Source organism: Primulina eburnea, chromosome 17 (genome assembly GCF_022965805.1).
Source record: "Primulina eburnea isolate SZY01 chromosome 17, ASM2296580v1, whole genome shotgun sequence".
NCBI classification, from domain to species: domain Eukaryota; kingdom Viridiplantae; phylum Streptophyta; class Magnoliopsida; order Lamiales; family Gesneriaceae; genus Primulina; species Primulina eburnea.
Genome location: NC_133117.1, coordinates 1,905,526 through 1,931,682, shown reverse-complemented (window position 1 = coordinate 1,931,682; position 26,157 = coordinate 1,905,526). Strand labels below are relative to the sequence as shown.

The 26,157-nt window shown below is 35.2% G+C and overlaps 5 protein-coding genes across 6 annotated transcripts; 2 read left to right on the top strand and 3 right to left on the bottom strand.

Annotated features, from left to right (window-relative positions):
• Nucleotides 1-2,059: 2,059 nt before the first annotated feature.
• On the bottom strand, nucleotides 2,060-5,553 carry LOC140818468 (uncharacterized). Its single transcript, XM_073178427.1, has 6 exons — nucleotides 5,479-5,553; nucleotides 4,935-5,030; nucleotides 4,128-4,304; nucleotides 3,237-3,335; nucleotides 2,894-3,136; nucleotides 2,060-2,744 (listed from the first exon to the last, which is right to left on the bottom strand). The coding sequence occupies exons 2-6, from the start codon at nucleotides 5,001-5,003 to the stop codon at nucleotides 2,319-2,321; spliced, it is 1,014 nt and encodes a 337-aa protein (XP_073034528.1). The 5' UTR covers nucleotides 5,004-5,030; nucleotides 5,479-5,553; the 3' UTR covers nucleotides 2,060-2,318.
• A 259-nt stretch (nucleotides 5,554-5,812) lies between these two features.
• Nucleotides 5,813-12,713, top strand: LOC140818173 (uncharacterized). The gene is made up of 2 exons (XM_073178061.1): nucleotides 5,813-9,865; nucleotides 10,942-12,713. The coding sequence occupies exons 1-2, from the start codon at nucleotides 6,494-6,496 to the stop codon at nucleotides 12,328-12,330; spliced, it is 4,761 nt and encodes a 1,586-aa protein (XP_073034162.1). The 5' UTR covers nucleotides 5,813-6,493; the 3' UTR covers nucleotides 12,331-12,713.
• Nucleotides 12,714-12,778: 65 nt separating this feature from the next.
• Nucleotides 12,779-16,176, bottom strand: LOC140818577 (leucine-rich repeat protein 1-like). Its single transcript, XM_073178579.1, has 6 exons — nucleotides 15,819-16,176; nucleotides 14,124-14,195; nucleotides 13,756-13,899; nucleotides 13,406-13,477; nucleotides 13,248-13,319; nucleotides 12,779-13,059 (listed from the first exon to the last, which is right to left on the bottom strand). The coding sequence occupies exons 1-6, from the start codon at nucleotides 16,043-16,045 to the stop codon at nucleotides 12,987-12,989; spliced, it is 660 nt and encodes a 219-aa protein (XP_073034680.1). The 5' UTR covers nucleotides 16,046-16,176; the 3' UTR covers nucleotides 12,779-12,986.
• A 1,204-nt stretch (nucleotides 16,177-17,380) lies between these two features.
• Nucleotides 17,381-19,444, bottom strand: LOC140818578 (calmodulin). Its single transcript, XM_073178580.1, has 2 exons — nucleotides 19,198-19,444; nucleotides 17,381-17,920 (listed from the first exon to the last, which is right to left on the bottom strand). Exons 1-2 carry the CDS (start codon nucleotides 19,271-19,273, stop codon nucleotides 17,547-17,549), a joined length of 450 nt encoding a protein of 149 aa, XP_073034681.1. The 5' UTR covers nucleotides 19,274-19,444; the 3' UTR covers nucleotides 17,381-17,546.
• A 1,978-nt stretch (nucleotides 19,445-21,422) lies between these two features.
• Nucleotides 21,423-24,766, top strand: LOC140818818 (uncharacterized). 2 transcript variants are annotated; one of them, XM_073178877.1, is made up of 3 exons: nucleotides 21,426-21,722; nucleotides 21,822-22,344; nucleotides 24,169-24,766. In XM_073178877.1, exons 1-2 carry the CDS (start codon nucleotides 21,563-21,565, stop codon nucleotides 22,316-22,318), a joined length of 657 nt encoding a protein of 218 aa, XP_073034978.1. In that variant the 5' UTR covers nucleotides 21,426-21,562; the 3' UTR covers nucleotides 22,319-22,344; nucleotides 24,169-24,766. The 2 variants fall into 2 exon arrangements, with proteins under 2 accessions (XP_073034979.1, XP_073034978.1); XM_073178878.1 differs by lacking the exon at nucleotides 24,169-24,766 and having other exon boundaries at nucleotides 21,423-21,722; nucleotides 21,822-22,497.
• Nucleotides 24,767-26,157: the final 1,391 nt, after the last annotated feature.

Genomic DNA, 26,157 nt, shown 5'->3' with positions numbered 1-26,157 from the left:
TTTTTTAGAAATTAATTTTGGTATTTTTAGATATTTGGACAAAATACTCCTTCACTTTTTAAATAAAATGTGATGGTAAAAACTTTAATTTAGGTATTTTTATCATGATCAACAAAGAACTTTGTTAAATTTGAAGAGGACAAAACTAGAATTTTTATCATGCATCAACTACAACAAAGTTTAAAGTCTAATTCCAAACATCTTTTACGATAGCTGGAGTTATCCAAATCTTACTTGTCTTCTTCATCTGAAGATTTCATGTACCATTTTTTGAGACGAGCTGAAGTTCAAGACTCCTGCCAATAAATCATCATGGACTTTAATAAACAAGTTAATTACCATTATTTTGATTAAAAAGTAATAATAAAATTAAAATTACCATTTCATCCCGATCAGTTTTCCATGTCATGAAGCCAAGTGCCAACGTTTGAGTTACTATTTGGTTCATCATTCCAACCCATACTCCTGAACAATTTTTGTAAACATAACAACAACCTGGCAAACAATATAAGCCTACACATTCATACTGTTTATAATATTTCTGTAACTAATCTGGAGAAAGAAAGCAGCAAATCATCCAACCGCAGGCAATTTTAGCCAGGGATGCTAAGATTATAGAGGGACGAAAGATATTTTTAGTAGAAAATCTAGACATGAAATTTAAACCATTTCATTTTATGAGTTAGAAAAACACACGAATTTCGAAACCAAACGAGTTCACTACCCTTGTGGCCAAGTTTTATCCAGCATTGAGATAGGCAATAAAACAATAAATGAAAAATAAATGTATAATTCATATTTATTAAGCTTGTTTAGGTTCGATAAAAGCTTGAATAAGCTCGTGAGCCATTAATATATTTGTTCAATAAAGCTCGAGCTCGGCTCGATTATAAACGAATCAAGCTCAAACATTCAAGAGTTCGGCTCGGCTCGACTCGATTACATCTCTATTGGTATTCGCCTCAAATCCAACGTGCTCACGAGTTTTTTGAATTGACTTGAATCATATTTGAAATTATTGTATTTGAGTTCAGAATTATTTTCGAGTTGAACTCGATGTTAAATTATTTTGTTCAATAGTTCGCGAACTTTAATAATTTATATATATTATATACATTTATTTTGAGTATTTTGAATAATAGATCGAATAACTCGCGAACATATTTGAATCTATCAAGCAAAACTCAGGCTAGAGCTTTAATTCTAACCAAATCCGAGTAATTTTTTTAAAACTTTTCGAATTTTAAATTGAACTTGAGCTCAAATATACTTATTCAAGTCTTAATTTTTTCTTAGTATTCGACTCGATTCTCTTCATTTACACCCAAATTGAGATATTGTTTTATCATATAGTTGTATTATCTTATAGATGTAATATTCATTTTTTTTATCTTTTTTGATAAATATAATTATTATTTTTATATAATCTAAATAAATAAACCCGGATCATACGTTATACTAATCTTTTATTATAAACTTAAACTATTAAAATGCATAATACTTGTTTTCAAAATATCTTTTTTCAACGTAATTTAAAAATATTTAAATAATGATACGAAATTAATAAATAAATTATATGTTTTTCAACAATTAGATGTAATATATGTAGTTTTATATATATATATATATATATATATATATATATATATATATATATATATATATATATATATATAAAACTATATTACATGAAAAAAATTTAATTAAACTAGATAAAAATTAAATTAATTTATGAAAATGTAAAATACACAATATAAATTAATATGCTTATAGAATGTATTTTATCACTACCAAATTATATATATTAATCCAAACTTTTGTTGTTTCTTTCGTTAATTTAAACAAAAAAGCATTTATGCATAAAACTTAGGATTTCGGACATGGAACACATGCAGTGATGACTGAAATTGGAGCACTATGGTAACCGGTAGGTGCAGAAAAACATGCTATAAAATGCTAAAATCAACTACTTATGAGAATAATACAATATATAGTCTCAAATGTCATATTATGCATCATTTTGGGTTATATTTTCCTTCCAGTTCCAGATGCTAACAGATAGTGTAAAAGAAGCCAAAGTCTGAGAGCACTCAAGGATAGAAGAACAAAAGGAGCATGATCAGTCAAATGTATTCAACTTTTATAGCTGAAAGGGAAAATTGAAAATCAGAACTATCATGTATCATCTGTCTATGACTATGGTTTGTACAAAAGATGGTACCTAAGCTATGCCTCCTGCCAGGCAGAGTGAGTAAAGTTTATACCGGCGGGGGAAAACGCAAGGGTATTGTGTGCTATGTCAAGAAAGCTTCATCTGCTCAGTTTTTTGCTCCTTGGCTGTCATCATTTTCATTTTTGCTGTGGATGTTCAAACCTGCCATTTGATCAAGATTTTCCAACTCAGATGATGCTTCATTGTTATATGGTAATGGATCGTCTTCATCAGACGCTTCCGAACCAATGTCTGACAACAAATCCGACTGCTGTGATTCTGATGTGATGCTTATTTGATCAGATGGTGATGCATCATCAAGACTCTTGGCATCAGATTTCTGCTTCTCTTCGTCGTTCATGCGCTTGGCATAAGCTTCGAAGTTGAAATTATCCGTGCTATCCCCACCAAAGGCCGACTCCAGTTTTTTCTTGTCGAATAGTGTTTCCATTATCTTCATACTCTGGGGTTGGTCCGAGTACACAAACTTTACTTTCTTGTATGTCTTATGCTCGAGAAATGGTTTCACCATCTGCAATTTGAATTTTAAAAAAAAATGAGTCCGTATAATGAAGTGTGTTTCACAGTTTCCCAAACAATGTAACTGACTTGATAAGATACACAGGATACAGAAAAAACTGTCGTGTGAACACAAAACACGGTGAGAATATTGGAACTTACCATCCAAAAGGATTCAAATACTTTTGGGGGATTGTAGAGAATGGCAACGCCAAGCCTTTCAGGATAACGGTCCTGCAATATACGTGCTGTTTCTCGAGTTACCTTCACTGATATGCTACTAATGTTCCACTGTTGAAAGTCTATCAGCCATACCATCTGCTCTTCGCCTCCATTAATGCTCAATATGGCATTTTCCATGCAATAAACTAAGTACTTGATTTGCTCTTCTACAGAGTTTGTATTCTAATATAGGGATATATCATGGCAAAAGAAGAAGATAAGCAGACATTTATAGAAGAAGAATAAAACCTACACCACAGTAGTTTTTAACATAATTATTTACCTCAAATCCAGGTCTCATGACAAGTACAGTCCTTCCAAAGTTATCAAGATAGTTGGCTCGGTAAAGTTTCCCTGTCTCAGCTTCACGAGCAACATCCTCCTGAACCAACAAAAATGATTCCGAATGCAAACATGAACAATAAGATTTGTGAATGGAACCTTAAATATTATTTCACTAAATGATACACAGACAAGAAAACAAGCAAAAACAAATTTCTCGCAGATAACATTAATGCAAAAATATCAGTATAACCAAACATCTTGCAGAGATTTTGATACAACATAATGTTAAGATTGGAACTTGGACCTAACTCAACCCCAAAAGCTAGCTCAAGGGGGGAGGATTGTCCAAGCCAATATATGCCACTCAAAGGTTAATTATCTAACCGATGTGGGACATTTAACACACCCCTCTCACGCCCAGGAATGAACATCTGGAGCGTGGAGTTTACAAATGACCCAATTGTGGGCAGAACGGGTGGCCTAATTATAGGCAGTCCAACACATAACGGTGAAACCCGGGCTCTGATACCATGTTAAGATTGAAACTTGGACCTAACTCAACCCCAAGAGCTAGCTTTTGGGGTTGAGTTAGGTCCAAGTTCCAATCTTAACATGTTAAACAGATAACCTGGCTCTGATACCATGTTAAGATTGGAACTTGGACCTAACTCAACCCCAAAAGCTAGCTCAAGGGGGGAGGATTGTCCAAGCCAATATATGCCACTCAAAGGTTAATTATCTAACCGATGTGGGACATTTAACACATAATATTTTTGTTTTCAATAATGTGACCTCCTCTGAAACGTTATTAATCCATATTTGGAATGGAAGCTTTCTAAGGATAATTGAACCAAAAAATAAACCGTGAACAAGTAAGCAGCAGCAGTACCCATCGGATCTTCTCAGGCTTGTACTCCATACGCCACTTCAGGGTTTCTTTCAACATCTTGCTAGCTCTCTTTGTATTCCAGTTCCTTGCTTCAAGAAACCTTAATATTGATGCATCAGAACATTGCATCGGAATTTTGCTTGCAATAGGGCCATTTAATTTCCTAATCTCGTTGATCTGCATTCAAAGTAGCAATCAATCGATCCACTCCAGGTAACTTCTGAGCATGAATGAACCTCAAAGCATTTCACAATCAAATTTTCAATAAAGACCAAATCCCAACTTTTATAAAGCTTTGTAAAATGAAAACTGTAGAAATGAACAACAGAATAAGCCTTTTCAGTTTCCAACTTCGTAAGATAGTACACAGTATCAAACACGTCGGTTGACTATGACACATAAATAAAGTTTCATTAATCTTTAGACTTTAGAGAACCCTCACCATCTTGATCCAGCCTCAATTTTTACAGATCTCATTCATATTGAATTCATTATCAAGTTCTTTACTAAGAATATCTGCATGCTTAAACTTCTCTTGAATGAAAACTAAACTCAAAAGGTGTGTATCCGTGAACTCCATTCAATCAAAGAAATAAAAGTACAATGGGATTCAAATATCATCGCACATTTTTGTCCTCTTAACCAAAAGCGTTTCAATGCAAGATATTGTTGATTTTCACGACGAGTTATTACTCAAGATAGCAACCTTTTATATCCACTAAACCATTGGTGCAAAAAAACCAAGAATCATTAGATTTCTGAAGAAAACCAGCCACGTACACTATAACATGTAAAAGAATCACTTACCTTATATTGTTCCTCTTCATGTGACAGAGTCTTTTCAGAACCACTCGCTCGCAGCTTCTTCAACGACATTTTTCTTCAACTTTCAGCAAAAATTATCTGAAGAATGCATAAATCTTTAACGTATTAAAAGATAACTAACTCAAAGCAGTGGACATTTAAAACTAACCATGCATTACAGAATTTCAGTTGGAAAAAATATATTACATAAAACATTCTTCTACACTTCTTCCAAAAACTAGGCATAATTCGAATCTCCAAACGGAAAAATCAAAATAAACTTTCAGTAACTACTGAATGTGTGCGTCTGCGAGTGATTTTACGTGAAAACCATTCCAAATATCGAATCCACCCTCGGAACCCACCAAGAACCCACATTCACACACACGGAAGCATGATCGAACGTGTTCTTCTGCGCGCTACTTCAAGCCGAAATGCATCATTTTACGATGAAACTCAAAAGAATGCATGCGATCGTAGTAAAAATCCAGAGAAGGGATATCACAATCGATCAAATATTTGAAGGAACAAAGGGAAAGATTCGTACCCAAATGCAGAAAAAACCTCAAGTAAGATGAAAATTTCTGACTGTGATCGCGAAAAATGAGAGGAAAAGGGAGAAAGGAATTTGGAAATGGAGTGTTTGCGTTACCATTAGACAGTTTTGTTGTTGCAGCAGTTAGGCTGACGTGTGGCAGCTGGCCACTCTATTTATCAAAATTGCACTTTGGTCCCAAATTTGTCTTTGATTCCGTATCTGCCTCAATTTAACTGAGACTTACAAAGAAAAGTAATGATCACCCTCATTCACCCCACAATCGAACGACACTCTCTTTTTTTTCCCAATATTTATTACAAGAAACTGAGATTCACGGCATTCAGCCTGCGGACCTCAAACTGCAGCTGTCCGATACTTTTGTGATCAGATTCATCTTTAATCCAATGACTCGGATTCAACAACACATCACTGCCATTACCATTATTTAAGATTTGGAAAAAGTCATTAATTATTTATTACAAAAGTGATCACCAATTTGAATGAGAGACCGAAATGAAAATTTGACAGGAAAAAAGTAAGATCCCAGCTCTCCTTTTTCAGATTCCCCCTTTCACGCCTACCCCTCATTCCTTTATACATTTTGATGTCGTGAGTACAGATTTACAAAACTCTTGATCGATCAGCAGAGGGAGGAAAAGAGAGTAAATTCAAAACCAAGAAAATACTGATACGCGTTGTTGCTTTTTTTTTCCCCCTCTTTCTGTTCTGCAAGATTGATCTTTGTTTCAATCTTTGGTATAGTTGGGTCTTCGCTCGTTTCCCTTTTCCGGGATTTTATATCTTTATTTGTTTTGGGTTTCTCTAGTACTGGTTAAATATATCCGGCTCCTCTTAATTCTCATCCCATGTTTATGAAAGGCAAATTCTTGACCACTATGGTTACTATTTTAGATTATATGGCTTGATCTAATGATAATTATTATTGGGGTGTCATTGATATTTTTGATATGAGAGATTTACTAGGAAATATTACTTTTTGAGAGATAGGATCGAAGATATTGGTATGGAATTATTGGAGATTGGAGTTAAAATGAGGAAAGGGGCGTTCTTTGTGATCAGAAGGTGTTTTAGATCAGTTTGTGATCATCCATTTCTTGTGGGTGTCTTGTGTTTCTTGATTTTTCTATACAGATCATCTCCTTTTATTTTTTCATTGTTGGTGTCTGCATCTCCAGTGCTTGTGTGCACTGCTGTTTTACTTGGAACACTATTAAGTTTTGGGCAATCGAATATACCTGAAATGGAAAGGGAAGAGAAAACAACTCATGGGGTTGTTTCGGTGAAAATGGGTATTTCTAGAGATGCTGCTGTTATTGATAAAAATGAGAGTTATTATGGTGAAAAGAAAAGGGACGAAGGGGAACAGGTAAGGGAGCTTGGTGACGTTCATAGAGAGGATAGCTTGGACGATACTGCACCATTGATTGATGAACGATCGACGGAAATACAAAGAGAAAATGGTGAAATATGGGAAGCAAACAGAGAGTTGGGTGTTAATGAAGAGAGACTTAGTGATGAGGAAGCTGTGGAGAATCAGTATGCTTCGATTCCAAAGATGAAGAATGATGAACATCTCCAATCGGATTATGAGAAATCAGAAGCAGAATCATTTGATTCAGAGAGGGTAAATGTAGATTCCTTGGATTCTCCTCCTCGCTCGCCTTGGAAACGAGTAGATGACCTGGATGAAGAAGAGGACGAAGAAGAGGACGAAAATGACGCATTAGAATCTGGGTCTGATAAGGCTGAGAGTTCCTCTCCAGATGCTTCTATGGCTGACATAATACCAATGCTTGATGAGCTCCACCCTCTTCTTGATGAAGACACTCCACAACCTGATCATATGTCCCATGAAGGTTCTGATGCAGGATCCGAATCGTCTCCAAAATCTAGTATGAGCAGTAATGAGTCCGATGAAGGGGCTGAAAATAATAAGGACTTGGAAGTTGCTGATGAGGATAATGAAGATGGCGAAGATGAAGATGATGTGCAAGGGGACGAGCAGATAAAATCTGCCATTATGTGGACGGAAGAGGACCAAAAGAATCTCATGGATCTTGGGAGTTCGGAGATTGAAAGGAACCAGCGTTTGGAAAATTTAATTTTGAGGAGGAGAGCAAGAAAGAACACAAGTATGGTGACTGAAAGGAATTTGATAGACTTGGAAAGTTTTGATATTGGATTCAATATTGCTCCCATTTCAACGGCAAGAAAGAACCCGTTCGACCTTCCTCGTGATTCTTATGATAATATGGGGCTACCTCCAATTCCTGGTTCAGCTCCTTCAATTTTATTAGCAAGGCGGAACCCTTTCGACATTCCTTATGACTCAAGTGAAGAGAAGCCCAATCTTATGGGTGATGGATTTCAAGAGGAATTTATCACAGTTCAATCCAGAGAACCATTCTTTCGGAGACATGAGAGCTTTAGTGCGGGACCATCGATCTTTGCACCACCCAAGCAAGAGAGGCAAAATGCCAAATTGAGGCCTTACTTTGTGCCTGAGCAGATGGCTTCAGAAGAGTCCGGCTACTCACCGTTTCAGCGGCAATCAAGTGAACTAAGTGACTCAAAAGTGAGTTCAGTACCTGAAACTGAGTCGATTGGTTCAGTTGAGGATTTGGTAGAGAGGGGACTCTCAGAAGAAGACAATCCACCAGAACCAGAGGCAATTATTGGGACAAAAGAAGCCACTAAAGAGAGCTCTTCAGGAGACCCAGAACCGATTTCCAAGAGAGAAGACATCCCTGAAGCAGATACACCTGGGGAACCGGAGTTGATCTCAACCATGGAGCATGTTTCTGAGCATGTTGGACATGGAAGCCAATCTTCAGAAGAAGACGAGCCACTAGAATTTGGCCGAATTGAGAAGAGAGATGTTGAACAAGATGAGCACAAATTTCAATCAGAGGATGCTGAAGATCATTATGAAGAAAGAGGTGTGGCTAAATCTTTGGAAGTCCAGGTTACTGGACATCATCCAAATTCTGAAACTGAACAGGTAGACAGTAGGGGTTCAAGCTCTTCATCGTTCTCAGAAGTTAGTGAAAGGGTGTTCAGTGAAACAGAAGGTGAACTGTCAATGTTGGAGGGAAGAAGTGATGGCTTTGCTGAAGATCCGGGAATTTCAACCCAGACTTCTGTGGGAAGTAATTTGAGTGTCACATTAGTTGAAGGCATGCCACTCAGGGATCCCATTTATGATTCGAGTCCACCAGCAGACAGGAAGAATTCCCCATCCTCTATGTGTTCTGATGTGCATATAGAGTCTGATCTTGGTTTACCACCTGCGTTGGTCAAGCAGATTGTGTATTTCGCTGAGAGAGAATCTGAAGGGAGCAGTGTGGAAATGGATGTTCCCAGTAACATTGAGATGTCACCTAAATCATCAAAGCCTCATTATGTAATTGAACATGGATCAGGGCAGATAGATATGGTTGAGATAAGAGAGCATGGTAATGTAATCTTTGATTCCCCCAGAGTTGAGCAAAGATCGAGTTCATCTGTTAAAGCTTCTGTGGAGGAAAATCTCAAGGATGATCACATAAAAGGCCAAATCCCATGTTCAACTTCTGATAAAAATATTCAAGGTGTGGTATATTCCGAAGATAAAGGTCAACTAGAGGAGGAAAGGCATTTGCCAGTTTCTGAAATACGTACAGTTGAAATAAGTGCACCACTTATGGAGGGTCGGTTGACAGCAGATCTTTCCACTGCTGAATCACCAGCAGTCAGGAAGAATTTCTCATCCTTAATGTCTTCTGATGTGCATATAGATTCTGATCTTTTGCCACCTGAATTGGTCAAGAAGATGGTATCTTTCACTGAGACGGAATCTGAAGGGAGCAGTCTGGAAATGAATGTTCCCGGTAACTTTGAAATATCACCCAAATCAGCTGCATCTCATTCTGTAATTGAACATGAATTAGGACAGATAGATGTAGTTGAGATAAGGAAGCAAGATGATGAAATCTTTGATTCCTGTAGAGTTGAGCAGAGACTGAGTTCATCTGTAGAAGCTTCTGTGGTGGAAAATCTTAAGGATCATCATACACAAGGTCAAGTCCCTACTTCAAGCTCTTGTGAGAATACTAATGGTGCGGTCAAAGATGAAGGTCTACTAGAGGAGGAAAAACATTTGGTGGTTCCTGAAAAACATACAGTGAAAATCCATATGCCACTTATGGAGGGTCGGTTGACAGCAAATCATTCAATCTCCGAGGAAGGAACTGCTCAATCACCAAATTCTGATGGTGATGTTTACCATGAAGCGAATGAGAAGTTGATATCTACACCTTCTGCTGAAGGAAATGTGTCTTTCTTGGATGGTAGTACAATACACGAAAGGACCTTTGAGCATGTCAACGAAGTGCAGGTAAGTGAAATTTGTATGAACATTCTTTTTTTCTTTCTTGTTTATTATAATTGAGCCTACTGATATAAAATCCAATGAACTAAAATTTGTATGATTTGCTTTTAAGGATCCTCAATAATTGCTTTACATGTTAGGTTGATTTCTATAATAAATTTTTCATTACTCGGAGTTGTTAGTTCTATGCATTCTTAAGACGGAAATCCAGTAAGCATGTTTCAGATCAAACTCCTTGTATTAGTTCATTTATGACTAAAAAGTGGATTATTGACCATGAGTTGAATCTAGAATGCAAAAGTAGATGAAATTCGCAGATATTCAATTCATGAGAAGGAAAAATTATTTAGTCGCCTTCTTGCATTATTATTTGAGTGAGGAAAATGTTTTTCAACATGTTTATATTGAGGATGGGTAGTTTTTTTTTTCTCGGAAGGATGGGCAGTTAAATGTGCTTATCTCAGGTAATTAGGATATTACGGATTGTGAGATTCATTTATTTCCAGAAGATGTAGTAGAAAGATAAATTAGGAAAAGAAACATTTCATAGTTCTGCTGCAAACATGTAATTATATTCCTTCAGACATGAATACGCTAACATGTCTTGGTGGATTACATTTTTTGTTCACTTGGTTAGACTTCCACCTTTTCTTGGTCATCAGGTGATAATATTTTGTCTATACTTTAGCTATTTCCTGATCTTGCTTTTGGTAGAATATGTTGACACCATTGTAGCTGATGATTTTGTGAGATTAAGTGTGACAAGAAATATGCGTAACGTATGTCGACTTTGCTTTTGGTGTAGAACAGCATTGTAATGTCTTGATGTTAGTTTTATTTTAGGTTTAGAAGGTACCAAACTACCAATCGTTATTCGGTTTATTTTTGGTTCCAAGAAGAAAAAATGTTTTCCTGAATTGTTGACATGGCCTTTTTTCAAAGTAATCATTTAGTATAGTCATAGGAAATGTCTTTTCTCGGCATTATGATGTTCTTTGCATGCTTACGGTTATTATTTTTCGATACATTTACATGGATATGCTCGTCTGTAAAAACTGATTATCTTTTTTGACACAATGCAGGTACCAAATACACCTGTTGGGTCATTTGAGGAAAGGCAGAGAATACAGATTCTGAATATCGATGAGCTTGATCAAAAGATTTCAGAGAATCTCAACTCTCCATTAAGTCCCGATTTCGTTTCCATACCATCCATGTCTTCTGGGGCAGCTAGTCCTCATGTTGAAATGCAGACGATAATGGAAGAGGATGATGAAATCAAGGACATTGATGAAGAATTATTGTCGGAATTAGATAGTATCGGGGACTTTACTGTTAAAAAATGGGGACCTGCCTCAGATGAATTCGAGAAACATGAAATCGTGGCTTCTGCACATCGTGATGAAACAAGCACCTCGAGAGTTGTCGAGGTTAACCCTTTTGAAACGAGTAAAATAGAAAATGCAATTCATTCTAATTCGAAGGAAGAGATTGATGTACATGAGGACCTAGATTGTATTTCAGAGCTACAAACACGGGATACTGGTGTAGCTGAAAGTCTTGATGTCTCAAATGAAGAGTTCGTTGAAAGAGATGACCATGACTCGCCTGATAAAAAAATGACCGAAGAAAATACAATATTTTCCGAGGGATATGAAGATACGAGTTTTGGGATTTCTCGAGTTGACACAGAAATCATCAAGGACGCCGATCTTCTAGCCAAGAAGGATGAATTGGCATCTCTGGAGACTGAAGCCAGAGATGGGCCTCCCGAGGCATCCCCTCACGTTGATATACATACAACGTCTGTAATGCCTGAAACTGAAGCTCGAACTACTGAAGATGTCGGTTTGATGTCTAAGAAACCAGATGACAAGGAGATCGAGAAATCTGTTGTTTCGGATCAATCTCTTTCTGAGCTGGTAACTGGAGAAACCATAGGTGGTGAGCAAGGGACACTGCAAGTTAAGATGGGCTTCACTCATGAGATGCCAGTGATTGATATCAGACTGTTTGAGGATGCTACTTTGGATCACAAGCAAGTTAATTGTGTCACCATAGACAATCGTGTCCTTCCTGAATATGAAGATCACCGTCTGCACGTGATTGGTGTGAGAGAAACACACGAAATCTCTTCAGATTCGCATGTTGCACAAGCCATTTCTCCAGAAGGTACTAGTTTACCTCAAAAGCTAGTGCTAGATGGTAACATCGAGGAACAGCTGAAGCCAAAAACAGATGATGGACCAGTAGAAGTCAAGGCAGATAACGCAAATATGTGTCTCAATAACGAGCCTACTGTAGAAGACATAAGATCTGCTGATACCAAAAAGTCAGACCATGATGTTGAAGTTTGTGAAGACATGCATTCAATTGAATCTATCAAAGGTAAGGTTAAGATTTCTAAAAGCCGAAGCTCAAGTTCAAGCTCTAGTTCTGAATCAAGTTCAAGTGATTCCGATAGGGAATGAAATTCGAGATCACCTTCATGCTTTTCATTGATCCCATTTGCAATTTCATTACTACTATATGATTTTTTTTGAAAGATTTTTGCTTTCTTCAAGAATGAGTTTTCATTGATTTTCTTGAAGGTTCGAGGTTTGGTGAGGTTTCATCTTTCTGAGTTTGCAGTTTTTGAGCTCTGGTGAGTGAAAACAGTGTGGACCTATGATCAACCACTGTGGGTTCTGTAAAATATGTTCACCTATCCTGAATTTATTCATCCATCTAGGCGAATTTGTTTCTGTGCCCCAACGTATGGGAAGAAACTGGTTCTTTTGAAAGTTTGGCATTGTATGCTGTATTTTTTTTTCTAATCTATGTTTACAAATTGAGTGCAGTTTTTATGTTTACAAACTGGATCCAGTTAGCACTTTGGTGGGGGTGACAGCGAAGAAAAAACTTGTCAACATAGGCAAATAAAATATAAAATAGCAATCCAATTAGGTAGTAGGACAGTGTTATAGATTTCAACATATTTCGTAGTTGACTACACAGGTAACTACAAGAAGCTTGCAGCGTCAAATACATCAAAACGGGCAGAAACACCAACTTTAACATAGCAGGACTATTTAAGGAGAGAAGGCACAATTTGAAAGAACAAATTAGTAATAAAGTTCCCACTTCTTTACGAGCAGTTTGTGTCATAGCTTGCAAGTCCCAACAGCTCTGGACCTTCCAGACGAGGGTTGTTCTCAAAGCTGCAATGGCAAATGACAAGTAACAAAAACCAAAGTAAGGTCACGGGAAAACAATGGAAGAGAAGGGTACCAAATGTTTCAACTGAAAAGTTGAGAGGAATTTACGAATCCAACAGAACCAGATACAAGTACGCGGAAACAAGAATGAAAATGCATATCTAAGCAATGTTACCAACGAAATATCTCACTTGTTTAAAGGAATGTGCTCAAATGGTCCAGTTGTAGGTATTGTACCACACAAGTTATTATTTGATACGTCCCTGAAATATATCAAAATACTTAGAAACCATATTTCATAATATAACATGCCATGGATGTAAGCAGCAATACAATCAGAAGAACTTACACAACTTTCAAGCTAGATATGTTAGTGAGTGCCCTTGTGATTGGACCGGTTAGCTGATTATCATTAAGACGCCTGTTGAAGTATACCAAAGTTTATTCATTGGTCATAAAGAATTAAAGTAGTTTGCATATTCATGCCGGATATGCAAGTACACACAAGGCGGGACTGGCAGAGAGGGATGAATTTAGTAGCCATCGGAACATTGATTTTTGATGCTACTGAACATCACTCAAATCAGAAATGTATAAGAAGCTCAAAAGAAGCCAACTTTATCCGTGCCACTCCCCACCACCAAATCCATCAAGAACCCTCTGGATAGAAAAAATGTCATGAGGTGAGCTCAAACTTACAGAAAGACGAGGGATTTCAAATTTCCCAATGATGGAGGTATTGTTCCTGAGATATTGTTGTTGTAAAGATCCAAACTTATTAAACTCTTCAAGTTACCAATCTCAGATGGAATTGTCCCTTGAATGTTATTTTTGTAAAGTTCCCTACAATTCAAAAAGTCTGTTAAAGGGATGCTAATGAGTATCAACATGAGAACAAAACAAAAGATCTTTTAACAACAAACGATTTTCTGAACAGAAGCAAAAATATATGCATGCTGCAAGCAAGCAAAGATCATGGACAAACATTTCATGGAAAAAATTAAGCAATGTTCACACAAGTGCATCTGCCAGTAAGCAACAGAATGAAAGAGTTGTATGATACTTACAAATACTGGAGATGTTCAAGTTTCCCAAGCTCAGGCACCAGGTGACCAGACAAATTCGAGTTGCCAAGGTCCCTATACATGTAATAACCATATTGTAATTTTCAACAGAACATAAATCATGTAAGAAAAGCCCCAAATCCAATTAAACAGGGACATCGAAAAGTGGGAACACACATCATAAGAATATGATTTTCTCCGCTATTCCATTTAGTAACACCATTTTTAACAATTTTTATCTTTCTGTCTTCCCCACTTGAGGGTCTCCATACAACTGTCTTTGTTGTATGATGACTTACTCAAATGTCATGCTCCGAACCCCATGGTGTCCAGATCGGTGAGAACTTTATGGTATTTTAATTTTTTTGGTGGTAACTCCAATTTTTTGCTATTCAACATACATATGCATGTCATGACATCAATATTTCACATAGATGGAGATTTTGAGATTATTATAGTTCATAAAAAATGGGTCTTGTACTTGCTAGCATGATAAAATGCACTTTTTTAGTAACCACACTCTGAATTTCTTCCTACTCAATGAGGATCTAGCAAAAGGATCTTGAATTGCTTGCTAGAGGTAAACATTTGTATTGTATCATTACTGCTTTTCAACGACACTGATGCAAAGACATATGTATAAATCATAGGTGCTCATAGAATGAGTTCTCTGAATAACGCACAACCTAAATTCTCTAGGTTTGCACTTGGATATAATGATTTGATTTGGATGAATGAATTCGATTGAGCTTTCAATAATGGATTTGAAATGACACTCATCTTGGGTGTATTTCAAATTCATCACAAACATTACAACTAAACAAATTAATAGATGATTGAATTTGAAATTCACCAAACATAAGTTCATCCAAGCAATGAAATGAATTTAAAATATATGGATTCAAATCACTCAATCCAAACATAACCTATGTGGTTACCACTTGTTGAATAGAGAAATTATGACTATAGTTCTCCACCATGAATTCACAGGATCCAAGATAACATTGTAGATGCTTTTGGTTGGTGGACCAAATTTTGGCAGATCTTGAGATTCGGAAACTTATGCAGTTTCAATCTACTACAGCACAAGACAAACGATCCATCTACATTAGACGTCATGAGGTATATTTAATATTCTTTTCATGTTAGGTTCTATGTGCGTTTCAAAAAGCATTATTGTCAATTTTGTTTTTGCTCTGGTTTCATGAAAATGCCTGCACACTTTAGGTCACATAACTAAAAAACACTCAATAAATACATGTAAACTACTTTATGATCAGAATGAGACACTTGCAGTAAACAAAACAATCTTTCCTAGGATAACTTTCTGAAGGCATGATCATTTGAATCCACGGCCACCATATTCACCTCTCTTCCAGAGTACACTTTAAAGGAAAACAACCATTCACCGGGACCTATTACTGCCTAAATGAATTCACAAAATCTCAAGCACGGCTAACCAATTTGCTAAAGTGGTTAGCTTTAGAACAAATAGCAGTATCCATTTCCTTTTTCCTTTTGCACTTCATTTATTCATTAATTTCTAACAACAAATTGAATCAACACCAAAGAAAAAACAAAAGTTACCAGGCAATCAAAACCACTAAGCTTCACTTTGAAATTCAGAACAAAAATCCACCTAAAAATTCCGAAAACGTTAAATAAATAAAAACTTAAAGAAACTTAACAGGTACTTACAACCGAGTGACGCGGTTATCTTGGTTGCAAGTGACGTGGAAGTAGGTACAAGGGTTCACGAGGTTCGGATCCCAGCTCTGGAGCACGTTATCAGGATCGGACAAGCTCCGGCGTAGTGCGTGCAGCGCGTCGCCCTCCGAATTCCCAAGTGCTTCCTGTACGATTACTGATGATGAAAACACCATAGTTAGGGCTACAAACAACAAAAATTCCCTCCCTTCAGCCATTGATCCCCTGATTTGAGCTCTGATCGCTCGGAAGGGATTGATTTTGCCTGTGAAGATTAGTTGCAGAGTTAGTGTGAATGATGGATGTGTGAAAGCAAATTGTTAATGGAGAGAAAGTTGGGTTTGTGTTATTTCCATAATGGAAATATATATATATATATATAATAATTTAAAAATTAACGAGAATAAATGTAAAAAAATATTTAAGAAAAAAAGTAAAAAAAAAATTAATATATAAATAAAATCAATTACAATAAATTGATTGTTAAAAACCAAATAATTTTTTTTTACAGCTGAAAAATTATGCATTTATAAAATAAATTTTAATTCATTTTGATTTGTAATTTTTTTTTTCAATCTAAACTTTGAATCCAACCAAGATTTTTTTAACTATTTTTAAAATGATCAACTAAAACTATCCAAAATAACGTATTGGTTTTGTTCACCGGAACAGTTTCTGCTCAACTATAGAGAATATTTAATAGAATTGTTCGTTTTGAATATGTTCCGAAATGCATATAAAGTTCGGGAATCAAATCAAAAGGCAAAAACTTGTGTAGAACGATCTCACGGGTCGTATTTTATGAGACAGTCTTAATTGGGTCATTCATGAAAAATTATTACTTTTTATGCTAAAAATATTATTTTTTATTGTGAGTATCGGTAGGGTTGATCCGTCTCACATATAAAGATTCGTGAGACCGTCCCTACTCAAATCAAAATAGTTTAGATAAGGAAAGTTCTCATTTTCATTATATTTTTTTTGTGCTAAGTATATTTGCAAAATTAGCTTTTATAAAAAGACTATTATTTGTCTACATCGTTATTATATATACTATATACTATTATATTAAGTGTGAAGGCCTTAGAATAACTATCTTTGAGGACACCAAAATATTTAAATCCATAATTACTTTTCTTACCATACTTAAAATATTTTCAAGTCACTCTATATTTTAAATAGAAAAAAAAAATCAAAATAAAACTTCTTTTTTAAATCGAACTTTTCTAAATCGAAAATAATTTCGTGTTAATTATTTAATATTATTTGATCAAATTAAAAATAATAATAACACATATAATGTATGTGTATATTTTAGAAGTATGAATTTATAGTAGACTACGCTATTGACTTGGACTATAAAATTCCTTTTTGGATTGGATGTTTGGAGGAATTAAACTTGCCCCGTCAAGAAGGTAGTTGCTTTCTACCAATCTTCCACGATTTTTATAGGATTTTTCCATACAAATAAAATATTATTAGATAAAATTTGAATTTTATGAAATATTTTATCATTAAATACAACAAATAAACAATTTGATTGTCAATGAAAATGTCGATCATAAACTAATATTTAATTTAATTCATACCAAAACATGTCTCGTAAACAGAGCAAATGTGTTAAAATCCAAAATAAGAACTAAAATTTCTGCAAACAAGAGTCGAGTGACACATTACACGAGATAAAGGAAGATTCCACTAGTAGTAGGGATGAGAACATCACTTGGCCATCATAATTTTCACGAATTCTTCATAATTAATTTGGCCATCGCCATCGACATCTGCCTCCCGGATCATCTCATCGACCTCCTCATCGGTCAGCTTCTCACCGAGGTTCGTCATCACATGACGGAGCTCAGCAGCAGAGATGAAACCATTCTGATCCTTGTCAAAAACACGGAACGCTTCTTTAAGCTCCTCCTCAGAATCAGTGTCCTTCATCTTCCTAGCCATGAGATTCAAGAACTCTGGGAAGTCGATGGTTCCGTTGCCGTCAGCATCCACCTCGTTTATCATGTCTTGAAGCTCAGCCTCCGTAGGATTCTGGCCCAGGGATCTCATCACGGTACCAAGCTCCTTTGTCGTGATGCAACCTATACAACAAAAACACAGACACTTGCAATGCTGAAGGCAGTAACAACATTCTTACTACCATATACTATGGAACCGATTGCACATTAAATCCACATTACCTAAATCCAGTTATTACAAGAAAGAAAATCCAGTTATGGATAATGGATATATTAAATTCCAGGATATGGTCCCAAGTGTAAATGGAGGATAGATGAAAACTCCAATAACAATGAAATAAGGCTATCATTCCAGGTACTAGTAAAAGTGGCAACAAACAAACCCGTGTCATTTCGTGTCGGATATTTGATGAACATATACCAAATACTTTTACAGGCTTATGTAAACATATCCATCAGCAAGTGAAAAAATGGTACTAGTACATTTTTGCAGAAACTAGAAGTTAAACATGCACAACCATTTAATCTTCCTACATCTCTTCATTTCTTCTATAAATATCAGATCCCAACCAAAACCTATCATTCTGAACCAAAGGCGAGGACACCCATTCTCCTATAAAGTCTAAAGCTACTTCCAAAGAGAGTAAACACGAGCTTCGAGCAATTTTAATTTCAAGTTTTTTGTTCTGTATAGAACTGTGTATACTGTAGCTAAGCATAATAGTTTTCTAAGTCACGGTATCCCAGCGGTTTGCCATTCATCCCCAAATCTTTGCTTGCGTATCGGCTGGTAAATTTGGATGCAGCAGCCATGTTTAGTTTGACCTGAGCTCAACCTATTTCAGAAGTCCACACTCACTCACAAAGTATTAGAGTTTGATGCTATGCTCAGGCTGCTTCAATAAACACCACAGAATTCCACATATAAAAGCATCAATCATACCACATGTCTAAAAGTCTCAAAAAAAAAAAAAAAGAAAGGAAAAGAATAGAGTACAAGCTTCAATTCCTTGGGGTTCGATAAAGTCGCAATATAATATATCACAGATTAATCTCAAAGTAAGAAAGTTCTCATTCGAGTATTCGGGACACTAACCGATTCCACCAATTGCATATAATATACTAGAAAACCTTCCTAAAAGCGTCGAAAAAATTGTCACTCCCGAAATTTAAGCAATTGACACAAATCTGCGGAAATATTAAAACATGGCACATCAAAATTTACAAAAAATAAATAAAACAAAAATTAATGAGATCTGAAACTGAAACAGAAACAGAACAAAAGAATAAACTCAGGACACGAACAGCTCGCAGGAAAAAAAAGAAGAGAAAAACAAGTGCTCGAATACACGAAATCACACGCGCAATAAAAAAAAATGATAGAAATAGAAAGACCGAACCATCGCCATCCTTGTCGAAAAGGCTGAAAGCCTCCTTGAACTCGGAGATCTGTTCATCCGTCAACTGATCCGCCATCTTTTCTGCACGCAATCTCTTGAATAAATTCAACAGATTTGTAGGATTGCAATCGAAGAAATGAGAGATGATGCTTCTCGAAAAGAGGACAACGGGCAGTGTGTGAAGTTATTTTTAGTAAAAAGTCAGCGTTGTTTATCAGCTAAACTTGTATGAAGGTTATTACATTTTGCCCCTCTATCTCTGAAGTTATATAATTGAGGGAAATTTTGCCATTTGAGTACGATTGAGGGGCATATAGTAATTTGTCTTAAAATAAATGTACACAGAAAGAACACGTCTCACGTAGATGACTTTTACATTGTCTTGGTCTTTAATTTGCGTGTCCAAATTACCTAATGAAACGACAAGCTTCGGACAATTAATTAAATTATTAAAATTAAAATTATTCAAATAAAGTTAAAATATTTTAAAATTGTATTTTAATTACAAATAAATATATAATATGGGTGATTTGTCTATAAAATACATATATATATATACTCACATGTTTATAGATTTTTTTAATGTTGTTAATTATTTTTTTAAGAAAATTATTTTCTTGAAAAATAATTGACTAAGATTAATTTACAAATTTCTCCTAAATTTATATTAGCATAATGCACTTGCGCTTGCACAAGATCCCATGAACAATGTAAAACAACTCTTATCTGAATTAACACCTAATTTGTCACTGATTTGATGAACTCATCTAGCAGATAAATAAATAATAAATAAAAGAAAAAGTGTAATTTGATATAGTTTTATGAATTTATATTCTTGAGATAGATCGATTAGATCTATTCTTACGGAGAAAATTAATATTTTTTATTTAAAAATTAATATTTTTTTATGAATTGGATCGGTAGAAGATATATCTCATAAAAATGACTAATGAGATAGTCTCGTGAAAATGTTCACGTGAATGAAAAGAGATAATAGAATTTACTCATCGAACAAAACTATTTTTAAAAATTTACAAGTCCATTTCATTATTATGTGGATTTTGATGGATTCTTGAGATGCAATCAATATAAAAAATAATAATAAATCCAAGTGTTCATACAATCCTTCTAAGAATTGTTAAGCAGTTTGTTAATGTTGTGTTTGAATTGACGAATTTAAAATGATGAATTTTATAAATATTTTGATTTCAAATTCTTTGATTTGACTGGATGAACATGATTGAAACATATTTCAAATAACTCTCGTATGAATTATACAATTTCGATAATAAATATCATAATCGTTCAAATTATCCATCGCAGTATCAAATTCATCTATCTAAATGACATTTTGATGAGTGCAACTCAATATTTCGATACACAGATAATACAAATTATATAATTTATATACACATTATATAATTTATATATAACGAGTACATTACTTTTTGGAATAGTAATTTAAAAAAATGGAAAAAAGAAAGTCGATACTTTGTTGGTACTTGGTATCGTGGAAGAAGCCTATGACCACATGGAATAAAAGTAAGTTAAATAATGAATGCATAGGGGAATTAGTAAAGTTTAATGTGAGTATCTACTTTTAAAAGAAATTTGTTTACAACTACATGTAGCTGGTAGGAGAAAAGGTTATTGATGTGAGGTGGATCTAGAAACGATTAGTGTATATATATATATATATATATATATATATATATATTTCGTAATATGAATCTGGTCGGGTATAACATGCTAAATCTCGGAAGACAATGCAGACATATGTGTTGTCTCGATCGTACAAGCTTAAGGATGGTCAGAGATGAAAAATCAAGCTCATTCTAATGCTTGAAGAAGTTCAATGAAACATTCTATGAAGACTTATCGTGCAAAGAAGTATTTGAATGTGAAATGACTTCGGAATGCAGTCAGGACGCACCCCAACATGTCAAACAATGCGCCTTAGCACGCAAGGGCATGGGACATCGTGCCTCTTGCGCAGGATTTGCGACATCAACACGTCCTAGCGGACAAAAATTTTCGTCATTTTTCGAAACATATGATCGATTTTCATGTGAAACATATTCGTTCTGAAATATTATAAAATATAATCTAAATATGACTATTTGATGTCCTATTTCTTCAATCTCTATCTACTCATTCACATCTTTTATTTTACTTTTCCGTCTGAATCAAAAGAACTCTGACTATTTACCATTATAAACCTTTTAAAAGATTTTAAATAATGAGTATTTAATAAATAGATAACAAACGGCTATTTTTTAATTCATTTTTTTAGCAGCAGTGATCTCTCTCAATCGGCAGCTAATCTTCTCCCAAGAAAATTCCTCACAGCACGTACGCCCTGACTATGATGCTGAAGAGACGGGAGAATTCACTCTCTTCGTCCCGCCGCCTCGCCGCAGACCCACCATTACAGGAAACTCGCCATGCGAAACCCATCGGCTGCATGTCGGGCATTTTTCAGCTCTTCTCCAAATACCAGAAATCCAGCAAACGCCTCACTTTTGGTTAGAAATTCTGACTTTCTCCAAACAATCATATGCTCCCTGTCCCCTGAGTTCTTTAATTTATTTAGAAGTTTATTTGAAATGGAAGCACATTTTCAGGCAGGAAACGAGAAAAATGCGAGCCATCTTCTCCAGCAAAAGACAAAGACAAGCCAAAAAAGGATTCTCTTTCATCGGGTAGAGAAGACAAAAACGGAAGTCAGGATTTTGGATTGTCGATCGAAATTAACGTGCCGAGAAGTCCATCGATCCCGCCTGAGATCCGGCTGTCTAACGCAGTGAAATCGCCTGAAAATCCTAGAACTCCGTCCTCATTGGTGGCAAGGTTAATGGGATTGGAGGATATGAACACTTCCGTGAAAAGGCCGGCATTGGAGGAAACCGGTACTATTTCGGAGAAGAGACATCAGCTGATACGAGCTTTGGAAAAATGTAATAACGATCTGGAAGGGTTGAGGCGGATCATCCAGGCGGTGCAAACAAATGACGTGCGTCTTGCGAAGAGAGATCTTTCAGGCAGAGAAAACGAAGACTCCTCGGGTGGCGAACTCTTGCACGGAAAAGCGCGCCGCCGTCGGGGCTTGGGCACCTACTAGTGGCTTCCCCGAAACGCAGAATACTGGTATGTCTCTCTATCTTTTTGGCGTCTCTTTTCTGATTTCCATTTCCCTTTTTATTTGCAAATTTGTGCTAAACACATAAAATAACCAGACGTGATTTCATCTGTATAATCACAAATTAAAATTGTACCAATCCAAGCTAAAAAAAATTAAATTTTATTATAAAATATTATAAGAGTGGGTCTCATTTGAGACATCTCACGGATCTTAATATGTGAGACGGATCAACCATACCATATTTACAATAAAAAGTAATACTCGTAGCATAAAAAATAATAATTTTTCATAGATGACCCAAATAAGAGATTCGTCTTACAACTACGACCCGTGAGACCGTCTCACACAAATTTTTACCATATTATAAACACATTCATTTTCTGAGTTAGAGAGTAATTAACCATAATGTGAAAATAGAAAAACTTTTTGGCATAACTAAGCTAACTGATTTGGCAAAAATTAACGAGTCCAGCAAATGCGATAATATTTTTCATTCACGAATTTATTTTCGTGATATCATCTCAAAAGACATACTCTTTTCATTTTGTTTTTTTTTATTATTAAGTTTTAAAAAATAATTAATAAATTTACTAGTCGATATGTCTAAGTAGCCCGCAAGCTACTCGATCACTCACTAACGTAACTGTGTTCGATATCGGTTCTAGTTTATTTGAACAAGAATTGAACTACAAGTTTTTTTCGAATGTAAACCATAAGTAGAATCATCTTTCAAAAATATGAATCATATATATGGTTCCTAACAATAAAAAATCAGAAACCAAGATCGATAGAAAATGCAACCTTGTGAAAAGCAACAGTAAGCCCAGCACTGGAGTGGTGTCATAAATTGTTGGAGAAGATGATTGCTTGACAAATAATTTGGAGTTCAATTCTACTAACCAACAATTTATCATGTGCGTTTGTCGCACATGATTTGCACAATACGATTTATCTGACTACCGTGACCTGCAAACTACCGCGTTAACCCGAAAGTTATGTCGTCATAAAAAAAAACAGTAGGCCTAAATTAATTTTCACCTTGGTGATGCTCATGATGATGAGTCAAAGAAGATCAAAAGTTGAAAAAGGAAAAAAGTAAAGGGGTAAAAGAAAGAAGAAGAATGCTGGTGTGGTCGCCTGCGTGACTACCAAAAGGCAAAGCATCATTGTTTATTATTGCTTTTGATGAATTATTTCAACCTTTTCTGCTTTTTGGTCCATCATCCCTATAACCACGATACTTTTTTACTTCAACCATTTTAATCAAATTCATCGGTCCATTCTAATTTTTTCTACAACTGTTTTTTGATTAATTACACAACTTTAATCAATTTTTAGTATTAAAAAATTCAAAGCATTTACACCATGTGTTTTTTTAAAAAAAATTAAGATTTAAAACCTTTTTAGAGGGATAAATATATCTGAGTTTTAAAACATAGGGGAACTGAGTTTGATTTTTTTAAAAATAAAAGATGTATTAGCTTATTAATATTTTTTAGAGGGTTTTATGTCTTATAGACTTTCCGCAGAGAGCTGATGCAATTAGCTATAAAGAGAGACAAACGAGCAATCCCCATCAATTTAATATAAAAAAATTAAGGAATCGAGCGACCTGCCCTGCATGTGTAATATTTTTACGTTCATTTTTTCGTTTTCTTCTTTTGTAAGGAATTTACTAGAAGATTTTAGGGTTGCCTTTACTTTTAGTGACATGATTATGTATTGATAAATTATATTGTGATTATTGAAGTAATATGATACATAGATAAGTGGAATAGTGACTGATAAAAATATAGCATGTTTGGTCTAATCCTCTTCAATTCGTGCAGTCTGCCCAACTCCCAAAACACCAGCATGTCTCCTACATCACCGCAAGCCTCCTACAGCATCCAAGAAACCAGGAGAGGACGATGCCGAACTAATGGCAGTGTTTTTAACAAGATCGTGTCGTCGCTCACCGCCTATCGCCACCTCGACCACCCGACTTAGCACCAGCTCGTCGCCAAAGGCTCGGACATTAGAAGAAGTGTGCAAAGACGTGGCTTGGGGTGAGCAGAGAGAAATGGGGAGAATATTGGTGGTGTTGCAAGATTACATATGCAGAGACTTGGTCGAGGAGGTTGTCAAAGAACTGAAATCTTGTCGGGTTCATTATTCGTTACCTCTGGACGGATGTAAGAGGAGGCTTAGTTTCTAGTTGAGTGGTCATGGGTTTAGTTGTTTCTTGAAATCATGTGTGTATTTAGTACATTTTGACGGGTCGTATATATATTCGAGGTCAAGGTCATTCTCTTTTTTTTGCATGTCTTTCGAGTATGTAGGAGAATCATTCGAAGATTGGCCGATTGGATGTGTCTGAATGCTGTTAAACTTTGATTAATGTCTTAGAGGTTTATTTGAATCACTTAAGAGTACCAAGGCTTTAGTTCCATACTAGCACGGGCGGAGCCATGTGTTACCCGGGCGACTTTTTTTTCCGATATCTTTTATACATAAAATTTTGTCTAATTTTCCGATAGGCCGAGTCTCTATTTGTCAATTAAATTTGCTTTCAACTATTGTTTAAAAAATTATAGTCCGAGTAGAAATAAAAATCTGACTCGTCTCGTATGTCTGAATGATGTTAAATTTTGATTAATGTCTTAGAGGTGGATTTGAATCACTTAAAGAGTACCCAAGGCTTTTTGACCCATACAGTAAAGAGAATTATAAATATCAGTAGTTTGTAGGGAGTAGTAAATAACTTTTTGACCCAATTTTGGTTTTGAATCCTCACATGTGTATCCATTTATTTATTCAGATAACTATATATATATATAATTATGATGAATTAATTTATTTATTCAGATAACTATATATATATATATAATTATGATGAATTAGCAATTTATTAATATTTTTTTAAATATTAAAGTTACACTTACAATATTCCTATATATGTATGCATAATTCAATTGGGCAGGGCGAAAATTCTCGATTCGAAATTTCACTCATGAAATATCTATTTAATTAACCAATGTTTTTTTTTTAAATATTTAATTTTAAAATTTGAAGAAAGGGACAGAAATAGAGGGTGGTGGGATGTGTGAGTGTGTTAAAATCCAACGTTGGAGAAATCGTCGGAGAGCACCCGTGCGTGCCTCCTCGGAAATAGTTACTATATATATACATACATACATATATATATATATATTAAGTTTGAAATATTTAGAATACGTACCAAAAATTTGTTGAATAAATTAAATACATATCGATTTAAAAAGTCGTATATTTTATAAATAGGTAGAAAATATAACTTTATAATAAAATTCACATTTCTGTAATTTATTTTATATATTTTGCGAGAAATTTTTAAGACTGGAGGCAATTAAATTGGGATGATAATAATAATAATAATAATAATAATAATAATAATAATAATAATAATAATAATAATAATAATAATAATAATAATAATAATAATAATCAATCTCTTTGATTTCGATGCGAGATCAAGAGTCCCGCCAGCTTGAAGACCGCATGTATAGCATGCATGCACGCAGCTACTTGGGATTCAAACTTTGACTTGGAGCACCTTAGCTGGATGTCCCCCAGGGATCATTCAACTATAACCAGGGGCGAAGGTACAGCTCTTTGTACTCGGGCTTTAGCCCGGGTGGTAAACCCGGGTGGTCCAAATTTTTTTACAAAAATTTATATGTAAATTTTTGTATAATTTTGAATAAATTTGATGTTAACCCGGGTAGATCAATTTAAAATATTAAAGGATGTTAAAGTTTAAAATTCTAGTTCGGTAATGCCAGATTCCTGGCTCCGCC